The 13224-nt window shown below is 41.2% G+C and overlaps 1 protein-coding gene across 1 annotated transcript; it reads right to left on the bottom strand.

Moving 5' to 3' along the window:
- Positions 1–592: 592 nt before the first annotated feature.
- Positions 593–12927, bottom strand: lonrf1 (LON peptidase N-terminal domain and ring finger 1). The gene is made up of 12 exons (XM_084339806.1): positions 12191–12927; positions 8634–8752; positions 7668–7790; positions 6224–6415; positions 5894–6107; positions 5495–5600; positions 5275–5389; positions 5032–5153; positions 4758–4916; positions 4395–4557; positions 3991–4143; positions 593–2193 (listed from the first exon to the last, which is right to left on the bottom strand). Exons 1-12 carry the CDS (start codon positions 12780–12782, stop codon positions 2035–2037), a joined length of 2217 nt encoding a protein of 738 aa, XP_084195932.1. The 5' UTR covers positions 12783–12927; the 3' UTR covers positions 593–2034.
- Positions 12928–13224: the final 297 nt, after the last annotated feature.

Below are 13224 nucleotides of genomic sequence, written 5' to 3'. Positions count from 1 at the left end.
TAAATTAAAGTTCTCCTGTTGAAAAATGTTCTTCTTTGAAATAAAAACATTATATATATCATATTCATTTTTATTTAACTGTATTGACTCATTCATATATTCATATTTAAGTTAAGTTATATATTTATTGCCCCATTTATTTATTCATTTCAGGAATTATATAATAGAATTTGTCACAGATTTGTTTCAGAGGTTAGAAAGTTTCCTCTGACTCAACAACCCACAAAACTCTGGGATTTTTTAAGGGAGTCTGGGGCTGCTTCAGATTACTCGCAGACGATAATGTGTCAAGATACAGATCTCTTTCTCATACCAGGTGAAAGCGGTGTGGTTTTCTCCAGCACCAATCAGAATTTAGCAATCTGTTTGTGGTTTGTTTGTCAAACCTGATAAATCCACAACCATAACACCTAGAGATTTTTTTTTGTCACACTTCCAAGCTACTTATTAAGTCATGAATATTCATGTTATCAGGAATACTTTATTCATTTTTTGAGAGGGCTTTAAAATGAGGTGAAAGCTTCACTCTGCTGCTAGAGATTGCTCGACATCTTCTGTTAAACAGATCAAACAGTGGACACTTAGGCCGAAGTTGAAAAAAGAAGTTGATTTATTATTCAAATCGATAACTTATAACATCTGAGCAAAAAGCAAGATCTATCCAAAAAGCCTTTTTACAGATGATTTACATATAACAGCCTTGACTTGAATTCTTCTGAACTCTTTACACAAATTATACACTGAAAAAAAATACAAAAAAAAACAATAAAACATACAATGGCAAAAAGGAATGGTAACCAAGCCAATGCATTGTGTTCAAATCACGATGCGATATGGTGTAAGGCAAATGCAGTCCCGACCGAAGCACTGCAGGTACCGTCCTCTCTCCTCCGCGCAGACAGAGCAGCTTTGAATGAAGAATAATGCTAACCCACTGGCTGTTTACATGATGTTCTTGTCTTGTTTTTATGTCACAATATTGCAAGACCCCTTTAGAATTTCTCATAACAAACACATGGTCAGAATGTACAAATATAACTTATAAATTAATTCAGTTTTAAGTTAATTCAATGGGAAGCTGAATCTTTTGGTTTAGAGGAGCAGGATCCCCATGACAAAGACATTTTCTTTTGGAAGATAGAAGTTAAATGTAAGTGGAAGAGAAGCATAAAGTCGAGATGAGATTTCAGGGCCATGCGCGTTCATCTGACCTAATGCTAAGAGCCAAAATGGCCTAACTCCCTTGACAACTTGGAAGTAACTCAGGAGGAAAATGAAGGGAAGAAACACACATCGTCTCAATCGTTTAACGGGAGGGTCCTTTGCCACTACTAAGAGGCAGCAATGGAAGTTGTGCGTGGTAAGCATGTAGGAAAAGTAAGTAATAACAAAATGTGATGCCCGGAAGAGATAGATTAATACTTTCAGTGTTTAATACACATACACCACCCCTAAACTACATCTTGCTTTCACGTTTTGGACTTTCAGCATTTAGGATTTTGTTCCACAGAAACACCTCCAACGTCCCCCATGCCAGCATCAACCCTACAGCTTGGAGACAAAAACTCCTTTTCACTGGTCTCACCAGAGATGATGCAACACAAACTCAAATACTTTCTTCACCTCGGCTCCATAAGCAATACCCTTAAAGAAGGTACACTCAAAAGTGATTGTTAGATTTACTACTCTCTGTAGCTGCTCTTTTCTCATTTCCACAAAGTCTTTCACAAATGCTCCTATGAAAATGAACAGAGAGCAGATGAGAATAGTTGCTGTCACATTTGTCTTTTTATTTTTTTTGACAGTCACAAACAAATAATGTCCGTATCCCTGAGGTGGTTTAGCCACATCTCCGGTTTCAGTGATCCACAGTTCAAGGGTGTTTCAGTTTTGCTCTGATCTCACGAAGGCTTAAAACTAAGAACTGTAACGGGTCTTTGTTTGAGGAATCTGATGGCAATCTAAACGAAAGTTGGCGAGATGTCGATTCAAGGTTGCTTGAGTCCAAAGGATGTCTGTGGTGGTGAGGAAGCTCTAGTTGTTGGGGATGCTCTGCAGATATGTGAGGATTTGCTGGATCTTCACCAGGCGTTCTTTGAGGGTGGTCATGGAGAGGACAGACAGCTGGTAGCGTGGGTCGATGGGGAGGACGGCCAGGAGCCACCAGCAGCAAGCTGGACCATTAGGAGTTGCCTGGAAAAGAGGAGGGAGAGTTTAAAACCTTTGATTTCACAACTAAAACCTTGTCAATAATAATATTATAGGAGTCAAATTAAGTTCATCCGAGGGTCAGCTTGGTGTCTTGCAGGTTTCTGAACAGGATAATGTGACCAAATTGTGTGCACTGTCACCTCACAACAATTCTTAACTTTTGAGTCAGACATTTTGTAATTTTAATTATAGAAACATTTTATATATTTCCACAACAACAAACTGTGCCAACATTTGAAATTAAATCTGAATTGTGTCTATTTATAGTATAACACAACAACGTCTCGGTATCAGACTCTGCACTTTCGGTGTATTGAGTGAAACAATACCAGGTACAGCATTCAATACCAACGTAGCTCCTGTGTAAATGTCTCGCAGAGTTTTGTGCTGCTACATTCTTGTTTGTTTAACAGACAGGAACCTGGCTGTTCTATCTGCCCTCTTTTTGTAAGCGCTGTTCTGAAGTCCTTTCACCCAAACTAATCTGTTAACAAAAAACTGTAATAAATATAGATTTAACTAACATTTCTGCAGTTGTCGCAGCACTGCAGCTGCTTCAGAGTTGAAACCTTTAAATAAGTGTGTTTATATGTTATTGTTCATAAATCACCTATTACGGTAAAAGAAAAAAAAAATCCCCGTTTCTCTGAAACACAGAGCCTGTTTAATACGTCTGTACTACAGTCTACATTTTAGATTATGTTAATCAAAGAATTACTGTGTCAGAGGTCACAAAACCCTGCTACCAAAGATCACGGCCAGTAGTTTGTTGTTTCAGTGTGTGAGCACGTGGTAGAGTTTGGGATTCTCTTCATGACGCAACAGGGCCAGTGGGATTAGATGTGAAGCACCCATAAAGCTCTTAGCCTATATTGTCAATAGACTCCGCCCCGTGGTTGTCCTAAGAGCGGGGCTGTAATCCTTTTCAGCGCTGGAGGCTGCGAGCTGGAGCTGTGAGCTGAGCGCACACACAACAACTGAGTTCCGGTATTAAGACCTCAGAGGCAGGTGAATCCATGGTAATGCGGGTTTCCCCAAAAGGCAAGTGTGTCATGAGATGATCCAGTTTTAGACTCACAGGTTGCAGTGCCAGACAAAGTAATAACAGCTTTCAAACCCTGCATTATTTGGTCGAAAATGACTGTTTTTGTAGAGCTCATCTGATATAGAATAATAATAATTATTATTTTAATAACAACAACAACAATAATAATAATAATAATAATAATTAAAAAAGGTTATTATGTTTGTTTGCAAATGATCACAGTCTGTTTTCTATTTACATTTTTCACAGCATCCCAACTGTTTAGGAATCAGGGTTGTGATAAAATGACTGGTATCTTTGTTTATCTGCATATCTGGTTATTTAAAACGTGGCGACGACCACATGTACTGGAGGCTGGCAGATAAACAAATGACTTGTTGTTCTCAACAGTCTCTGCTCCACCGTCTGCTCAGCTGCGATATGCTGCCGAGAATTTTCACAGATTGATCTACAAATAAGGCCAATGCCAATCATTCATTTTGACCCTCGAATATATCAGCCAAATGTATATTTTTGTGTGTAATAACACCACAAATACGAGGGAACCACAGAAGGGAAACAAAAATGTATTTCTATTGTTAAAAAATGCAATCTCAAAGCAAATATTTGCTCTAATCCTCTGGCTCTGACTCAGGCATCTACACTCATGCTAGTGCAGCATACAGCTCTGTCTGATATTTGATGTGGAATTTTCTTTGAAAATGTTTACAATAGCGAAAGATGTATATATCTACCTGGATGTCATCTTCTCGTTCTGGCATTTCTCCAAAATGCTGCAGGATCTGGTTGTGGAAGCGGACCTTGAGGTTCTGGAACCAGTCGCGGGCCTGTTCGTACACTGCATCATGCAGCTCTTGTAGTCTCTCGAGCTCATCACTATCCTCCACCTTAAAGAAAACAATTTATTAAGCTTTCAGTGTATTTTGGATTACTTAAACTACATAGATTCATTCCTCTAAAAAGGAATTGGCAAAAAGTGACGACTCAGTGTTAAATCTCCTTTTAATGACACCCCCCAACTTCTGTCGGCTGGAAAGGTTGCTTCTTATCTAATTACAGATTTTAGGTGGAGTATGACTATAAAAGCACAGCATACTGTAGAGAATATCATTCAAATGTTAGTCATTGTGGTTCTTACCCTGGTATCCTCCAAGTTTTCAATGTCAGCTGTACTGTAACCATCCTTCATTCCTCGAGACAGGACCCGGAAGCGTTTTCCTCCGATGGTATCCACGACTGATCGTCCATCGGGGAGGAAATGGACACTCCTGATGATTAGCATGCAGCCATAATCTACAAACCTGCAGAGAAAGACACAATATTTTTTAGACCGTTTTGGCAGTTCTCTAGTGATCCCCCTGAGATCAGAAGATCCACGAAATAATTATTAACAGTTCATTTCCTGCTTGATTTTACAACTCATGACTAGGAACCTCTTTTCTAGATGAGCGGAAAAGTCTAATTCGAGCAAATTTCCATGTGTTTGTGCCTGAATGCTTACCCTTTCTGGGGATCATTAATGCACATCCCAAACTGCCGCGTTCCCGTGTCCATGCAGCGGCGAATCATGAGGCGGTAACGTGGCTCGAAGACATGCAGGGGGCAAGGCACGGTGGGGTAAGCCATGGTACACACAAAGATAGGCACATTCTTCGTCAGGCTGCACAGAAGGAGAGAAACATTTTAGTCCCTGTAAGCCTCTCTGAACCTTCTGCACACAGAAACTCCTGATGATCAACATCGGAGTCAACCAGGCCAGAGACAGAAATACTCACTCAGAAAGCTCTCGGGTCTCCTCCACATGAGTTTTAGTCCTCTCTGCGTACTCCTGACTTAAATACTGTTTGATCAGAGTGTCCAAGACAGTCGTCACCATGTATTTCCTTCGTGCAAGATACTGGAAAGAGCAGGATATGAGTTCATGATTAAAACAGAAAACAAGGAACACACATTTTATTAGCTCAATGCTAGCCCAGAAAGAACATCCAGATTCAATACATGCCAAGACTGGTTCTCACCTCTTTCAGGCTCTCTTTACAGAGGGGACACTGGGGCGTATGGTCCAAGCAGCGTTCCAGACAGCTTTTACAGAAGGTGTGGCCACACGGTGTGGTCACAGGCTCATAGAACAACCTGAAATGATCACACAGATGCAACATTTATTCTCAGAGTTCACTGATTTACAAGAGAACAATGTGAGCTGGCAGGTAAACCTTCAGGTAAGTCTGAGTCTGTTACCTCATGCAGAGAGAGCACTCCAGGTCATTGGGGTCCAGCAGGTCCCCGGGAACACTTCTACAGGTTTTAGCTTTGGCAGCCTGATGTTTGGAGCTTTGTGCCAGACCTTAAATCAACCAGAGAAAGAAATCATTTCACAAATAATTCTCTTAACATCTCTGACATAAAGCAGTTGTTATGTGGGTCATTATATACATTGCTGAGACATAGGATGTGCTGACTAACTATAATCTAATTTAATATTAGTGTAGGGTATACACAGCAGAACACAGAAGTACATTTCCCCACACAAAGAGTCTGTATTTCAGTGTACCATTACTACTGTTGGTTTGAGTTCTTTTTAAATATAATACATTGGGAAGAACAGAGGGCAAAGCAATGGTGGGATCAGCAGCTGACCTTGTTTTTTATGCTTGCTACTTCCACTGTACACAACACATGGCTCTGTGTCTGACACCGACAGCTTCCTCTTCAGCAGACTCCCCTTATCCTGGTCTCCCAACTGAGGAGCAGAACAAACTCTCTTCAGCCCCTCTTCACCACAGCTGGAGCCGTGCATTCGTAGCGAGTGTGCTCGGCTCAGACAAGGTCGCTCCAGGCTTTCCCATCGTCTCTGAATAATGACAGAAGAAAAGAGTAAGAAGATGATGATTATGAACATGTGGCCACAAGAGCATTTAATCAATCCATTCACAAATTACATAGCATCATCACTTAGTGTGCTAGTACCTCCTGATTGTCCAAATAGTGGTGTGCCGAGGATGCGCGTGCCTGGTGTTGTCTTTGGACCGGGCTCTGTGGTTGAGCTTGGGCATCGGCCACCAGGGTTTTACTGCGTAAGTGAGGCGATGTGTTCTGTGCCGTTTCCCTCAGGCCGACCTTGACGTTCTCATCAGCTGGGGAGAGCAGATCACACAGGATCTGTGAAAAGCACTTAGTTAGTTGAGGTCACCAAAGACAACTGATAATTGCATTAATCTGCCGTTTTCTTTTCATGGATACTGGGGAAGGCCTTTGAGATTCTAAGGGTGATTACAGCTTCAACAAACTTTATTCGACAATCTATTGACGAATGCTGTCTGGCTCCCACAGTGTTGTACATTGATGTCATGCCTGACTCGTGTTTCTTTCAGGATAAGAAAGACAGCGAATTCAGACACCATCAATATAACGAGTATCTCGCAACAGGTCCAATCCATTTCACACACTTCATACCAAGTGAAGACTGGAGATGACTAATGTGATTATGTATGCTTCCTTATACAATGATGATTCAGAGAGGAGTACACAAAACTTGAGCAGCTCAGGATGACAAAAAACTCAGATGTTTTTCAGAGAACATATGGAGAACTGCATGACTTAACTGTGTGTCACTTATGTAACAACAAAACTGTGTTCCATCTACAAAGTGGTACTAATGTCATTATAGAGTCACAAGATCTGATCCAATTTCAACTTTCCAACAGCAGTTGCATGGCAATATCCTAACAGAGAGAAGGGACTATCTTCATGGCTGAGAAAGTATGAACTTCATTTTGTTCCAGTTTAATTTCTCATATGTAACCACAATATATGGATGCAGCGCTGTGTGTGACAAATGTTTGTGTGTTTTCTCTGACAAATTTACTTCCAATTTCTGTCACACAATCTGCAAAAACTAAATTTTTTCCCCCAATTTACATAGACTGACTTGCATAAACACTGATTAGCATAATAATATGACCACTGTTTGTTGAACATGTGTCTGGATTGTGCCAGAGGACAATGCACAATGTAAATCCTATTATAGACAATGCAATACCCGGTTAAAGAACTGCACCTCTTCCTCGTCTCCAGTTAAATGTTTACTTAGACCAAAGCTTAAGTGGAATATTTAGATCCGTGCCAGGAAACAAGGAAGATTCTATTAAGTCACTGTAGTATAAAAGCAGATGCCAGCTATAAAAGCAGAACAAATGGCTTTGTGCAATAAAGACCCTAACATTTACGACTATCCAGTCAAAGAGATGAAGCAACAGTGCAAGTTGGCTAGCTCCTCCAGCATACGTTCATAATGGCTGACCTTAACCCAGCAGCCGGATGAAGCAGATGATAACAGAAGCTAATATTTACTCCTTTTCCCCATCCCACCCAAGCATACTAGTCGTAACTCCCTTCTCTTAAATGTTTTCACCTTTTCCACTTGTCTTTTAGCACAGGGGAAGTCTTCATCCAGGGCCAGGCACTGCAGGAAGACTTGGAGAGACTCGTCCACTTGGCCCATCTCATGTAGCACCATAGCTTTCCTAAACACAGCCTAAAAGGAAGGACAGTATGAGGGAAATGTTAAGGACCCTGTGTTTATGTGTGTAACACATGCAAGAGATGCAGCTTTTCCTAAATACATTATTTTTCCCTTCTATTCCATGAATCAATGTATTGGCAGTTACACAAGTGCTTGCACATGATATTCTTTGCACCAGAAAATAAATAATATCCCAGGCTTCAGACCAGACATGTGGTCTCCTGTTACTGATGTAACAGTCATTAATGGCTCTGACCTTAATCACTGCATTTTTCAGTTGTGGTCTAGAAAACATTCTTTGGTCATGATACTCTTTGGTACCTTATTTAACCCAAGACAAGGCCTTTCATACAATAAAAAGAGGAGAAGGTCATTAAAAATATGCCTGTAAACAAACAAACCCACAGGATCTCCACAAAGAAAAGTATTCTTTGATGGTGACTCAGTAAATCCATCTACCACGACATGCATCCAAAATAACTTTAACAACAATTTTATTCTACATCAAAGCAAATTAATGATTAAACATGATTATGTATCTGCTGCCTGTGAACTGGCCTACAATTAACTTGTGACTGTAATCCAATGACAACGACAAACAAGGTGTTTCCCGTCTGTGGTTTTAGGAACAGCAGTCTTAAAATAAACCGTTTCTAAGTAACGGCTGGCTGACCAATATATTAGTCTGAACACATGCCAAAGGTTAAGGCTGGTCAGTAAATGTACTGGCAGTACCACCATCCAACCATCCTTATTCTTATCCTTCCATCAGAAAGCCATGCTAATAGTGAACACACGCTGAAAATTTCTGTAACACGGGATGACAAATTACTGCAGTATCAATGAGTGACCTACTTCAGCAGAACATCTGGAACCAGGACAAAATTCTGTGTCCTCCAAAGCCAGACGGTACTGTTTGAGAGCCATGTAGGCCTCCGCTCGAGACAGCCTTGCCTGTGTTGTCATCTCTGGATCTGCAGGAAACATGGGGAAATGGAGAGGGGGAGAAAATCTGTTATTCCCTAAAAAGGGTGTTTCTTAGTTTCAACAGATATAATGGAATTAAGGGTTATTGTAATTTCATGGAAAATAGCAAGTAACACCACACTGACTACATCTAATTGTCTACAATCTAATGGGTAAACTTACACCCATTCCCACAGGCATAGACAGCTAGTGTTTACCTCAAAAGCACATTAACTCTGTTAATACATTACATAAACGCATGACATGCACAAATTATGTATTAACTGCGTCACTGAATCCTCTGCAAACAATGCCAAAGAAAAACAAGTTTCATAACCCTGACTTAGCAGCAAGAGGTCAGTGGATATTATTGTATGTTGCTTTAAAGGCAACACAAGAGCTACAAACACTGGCATGTACTTAAAAACAATAGCAAAGAATATTAAGAAGACATCTCTGAACATATTCAGAAATGGCTGAATTATTTTGGATGATAATAATAATAAGAAGGATTAGATCTGGCAATTTTATTCATGCCGATATGGATCGTGTTAAAATCAGGTATTCATCTCGTTACTCAACTATGTCGATTTGTTGTGAGCAAGTCTCAATCTGTGATGCAGTCTATCCTGCAAACGTTACCGACTAATGGATTCTTAGTGGATTAAGTTTACCTGCATTCAATAAAAAGTTCAATAAGTTTCACTTTCTTCACTGAATTACAGTTTTTCAGCACATGGCATGCCATCAATACATGTAATTTATAACCTCTCACTGAGACACATGAGTTCATTTATCTGATTTATGGCAGATACTAATGTGAACAGGACCACGGGTAGTTTGTCTAAACATCTGAACGTTCTGTCTCTACGGTTGTCTGAAGCGCTGAGGGCCAGTGCTGTCAAGAGCAGGTGGTCTGTGCAGCAGTGACATCCGTCTGCATCCTTGACCCAATGACTAATCAACGTTAGAGGGTGAAACACCTTTTAATCCTCATTTAGGCTTTAATTTCCTTTTTAGGTTAGTTTGGCATTTACACCTTTAGTGGACAGACTGTAATAACGAGGCAGACAGGAAACAAGGGGAGAGAGACGATTATGACAAACATGCATGGCCCTCCAGCTAGAACGCAGTGTAGACATTGCAATTATGTTGCATGCCCTGTAACCAATTAGTTACCGGTTGGCTTCGATTCACTGATTTTGTGAGGGCAACTGAGTTTCACAATGCAGGAACACAGCAGATTGTGCAACCTCATTTTGGAAAGAGGTATGGGCTGCACGATATGAATAAAAAAGTCATATTTTGATTATTTTGACAAATATTATGATTGCAATGGGATTCAAGATTAGTGGAGAACAAGATTTGTAGACAAGAAATCAGTGCCGCACTGCAGTACTTCATCTTAATGCTGTTTTGTCACACATTTTACTTTTACTGAAAATTGCTGCTTCTTGAAATTTGCATATTGCCCTTATCCACGTTGTAATAACTTATACTGATTATTAGTGCAGCACTGAAAGAGAGGTTATGTTTTTACGTTACGTTCTTATGTTCTTAATGCCTTTCGTCAGTCAATCTGCCCTTGAGCCAATGAGTATGTAGTAAGCGAAAAAAAGGAAAATTCATCATAACATAACATGAGGAGACAAGAAATTTCAGTCTAGCTCTTGGTGTGGTTAACTGTGGTTAGGCGTTCCATTAGCGTCAGGATCGCTCAGCGTCCGACGGCACAGTTGTCTAGCTTAAGTCTGTCACTGGATATCTCGCAGGCAGTGTTTGAGTAACAGGGGTCAACAGGGATACAGCAAGGTTACATATGTGTGTTATATCATTTGACCCAAATACCATGGCTGTTTCCATAAGCTCCCATAAACCAGGTAAAAATTCCAGACTGATTTTATCGGCCTTACTGTCAGAGCAGCAGAACATTTGTCCGGGTGAGGGAGACAAATTAATCTTAACCGCTGCATATAGGGACTCCCAATAACCAGCTTATGACAACAATAAGTTAAGTGTATGTTTAAGTACCACATTCAGAGTTGCACTAAACTGATTTTTTTTGCAGCCGACACAGATAACTTTTGATTCCACATTTTGATGTTTAAAAAAAGGTTAATTACGTGTAGTTTATTCACACCTGAAGGTAAGAAAGGCTTAGCGTAGTGAACAAAGATGGATGATTTACTATTCTATAGCTCTAATATAATTTATTCTGACCCCTTGTGATATATGGACTTAGTATCAAAATCGTGTTTACATCATCTAAAACAGTATAGAACGTCTCGTCTCTGTGTTTATGGTTGCTAACTACTGTATCATAGATTGTAAGTGCTGCGCTTGTAAATGATAGCAGTATATTTTCATATTATTGGCTTAATTTATCAGTTAGAATTTCACTGATACAAATAGACAGTAATATACATTTTCCTAATATTGGTGTGATAATGCATTGTTCCAATATATATTTTGTGCATCTCTGATTACAAGAGCATGAAATAACTGGAAAAAGTGACAATTGTTCTCTCCTGCATGATTAAAACAAGACTATCTGTCCTGAAAGGCTGCACTATGCACACAATGCATCATATGGTTTATGTTTGTATCTAGGTACTGGTACCATGAGATCCCACTGGATCACAAGATGGGCTCAGTGAACATGCAGGATGTTCCCAACAACTGGACGTGTAGTGCTTTGCTCAAGGGCACATCAGACCTTTGTTGCCACTGGTGAAAGTAGCATATCTCGTTCACTGCACTTATGCAAGGATTTGCACACGCAGCCACAAAACCTCCTCAGTCAGTGGCTTGTTGACTCTAACATTGAATCATCTGCCACAGAAGCAGCCCAGTTCCTCACATTGCATAACGTTAATAGTCTATCACAAAAGCCAACTCACTGCCTTGCTGAGTGTCTATCTGGACCACCAGCCTCCTAAACTGACCCACTTACACGCGCATTCATTCCCGTTTTAACATATTTATGAAACTCGTAACAGCCATCACAATCACAAAATACAAATGCCCTCCCCCGCCTTTTTTTATTTTATTTTGTACAAGTTACAAAACCTGTCCCAGGGTGTCATGACCTGCCTTATGCAACGTTCACCGAGCGCGCATGCGCAGCTTGTGGACTTTCGTAAGCAGGACACATCAGGTCACACGACAGCCAATAGGAGGTGATCTTCAGCAAGCGTGACACATGGGAGTGATGCTTGTTCAAAATGTTGGTCAGTAGAGCTCACTCTACTTATCCCCTCAGGATCCACTGACAACAAACAAACACTATCACACTTTCACGTTCATGTCACTAAAACACGGGATTAATTAAGTGTTGTTTCAATAACACGCAATATTCCCATCATCCCCACTGAGCGTGCGCACTTGCATGTCACACCTCCCTCCCTCTTTGAACATGGATGTAAGGTTATTTCAACAACACTTACCACGTTGGATAACGCAGGTGGCTAGCGACACCGCTTCTTTAAAGCGTCTTCCTCTGCACAGCTCGTCCACCTCGTTTAGTGTTTTGGCCGTTTTCAGCTCCTCGGGGAACCACTTCTCTAAGAGTCCGCACAGAATTACATTCACTTTCTCCTCACCCGTCACGGCTTCCTTGCACAGCTTACATTTGGACAGCAGCCGTCGTTGTAAACACCTTTTACAATACGAGTGTCCACAGGCTAGGGTCACAGGTTCACCTATAAAGCTACGGCAGCTGGGACAGTCGAACACATCATCCCCGGTGTGGTCCTCCGCGTCCGACGGCGCGTCTGGCCCTGTCGTTTTCGTCTTGAAGTTGCGGAGGATACAGTCCACGAAAGTGCTTAAATGCTCTGGTCGCACAGGGCCGTACCGCATAGCCGCTGAAAACCAGTCAATGGCTTCTTTGAGGCAGTTTTCCGACGCTAGCGCGTTAGCTTTCTGTAGTATGAGTTGATGGTGGTCCTCGTCTTCGGAGGCGTTGTCAGAGTCAACGCCGATGAAGAAGCCGCTCCTCTCCTCCGCCGCGTCCTCCACTTGCTGCTGGAGCGACATGGTGACAAAAATAAAATCTTATGGCGGAGAAGGTTTTCTTCTGTTGGCGTGTCTATACATTTCGATAGCTGCCTTTGTAGCGGTCCAGCACGGTACAGTGGAGCGACTTTCTCACAGCCGCCCGTGTGTTACGTAAAAAACGGCGTCACGTGAACAGAGAAGCCGCGCTGTGATTGGCCAGAGCGACTCGGTTACAAAACCCAGCGTTCGAAAGTTTCATAACTACGGAAGAGACGCAGAGAAGTTATCTGGAGGAGAAGGCCAGGTCACAGCGCTCCTGTCTGAGCCCAGCGCTCCCTGACTCTGTGGTACAAACATACAACTAACACATGATATAAGTCGCTGTTGATGTATTCATCGGAGAGTTTGAGCTTTTTCAAAGCTGTCAGGAAACTTGCCCGGAAAACCCCTTCATAACTGGTTGTGTAAGAAGATTTTGTAA

This window comes from Pagrus pagrus, assembly GCF_965226575.1.
Source record: "Pagrus pagrus genome assembly, chromosome: 2".
NCBI classification, from domain to species: domain Eukaryota; kingdom Metazoa; phylum Chordata; class Actinopteri; order Spariformes; family Sparidae; genus Pagrus; species Pagrus pagrus.
Note: the sequence above shows the minus strand (reverse complement) of the source record. Positions and strands in the feature narration are given on the sequence as shown.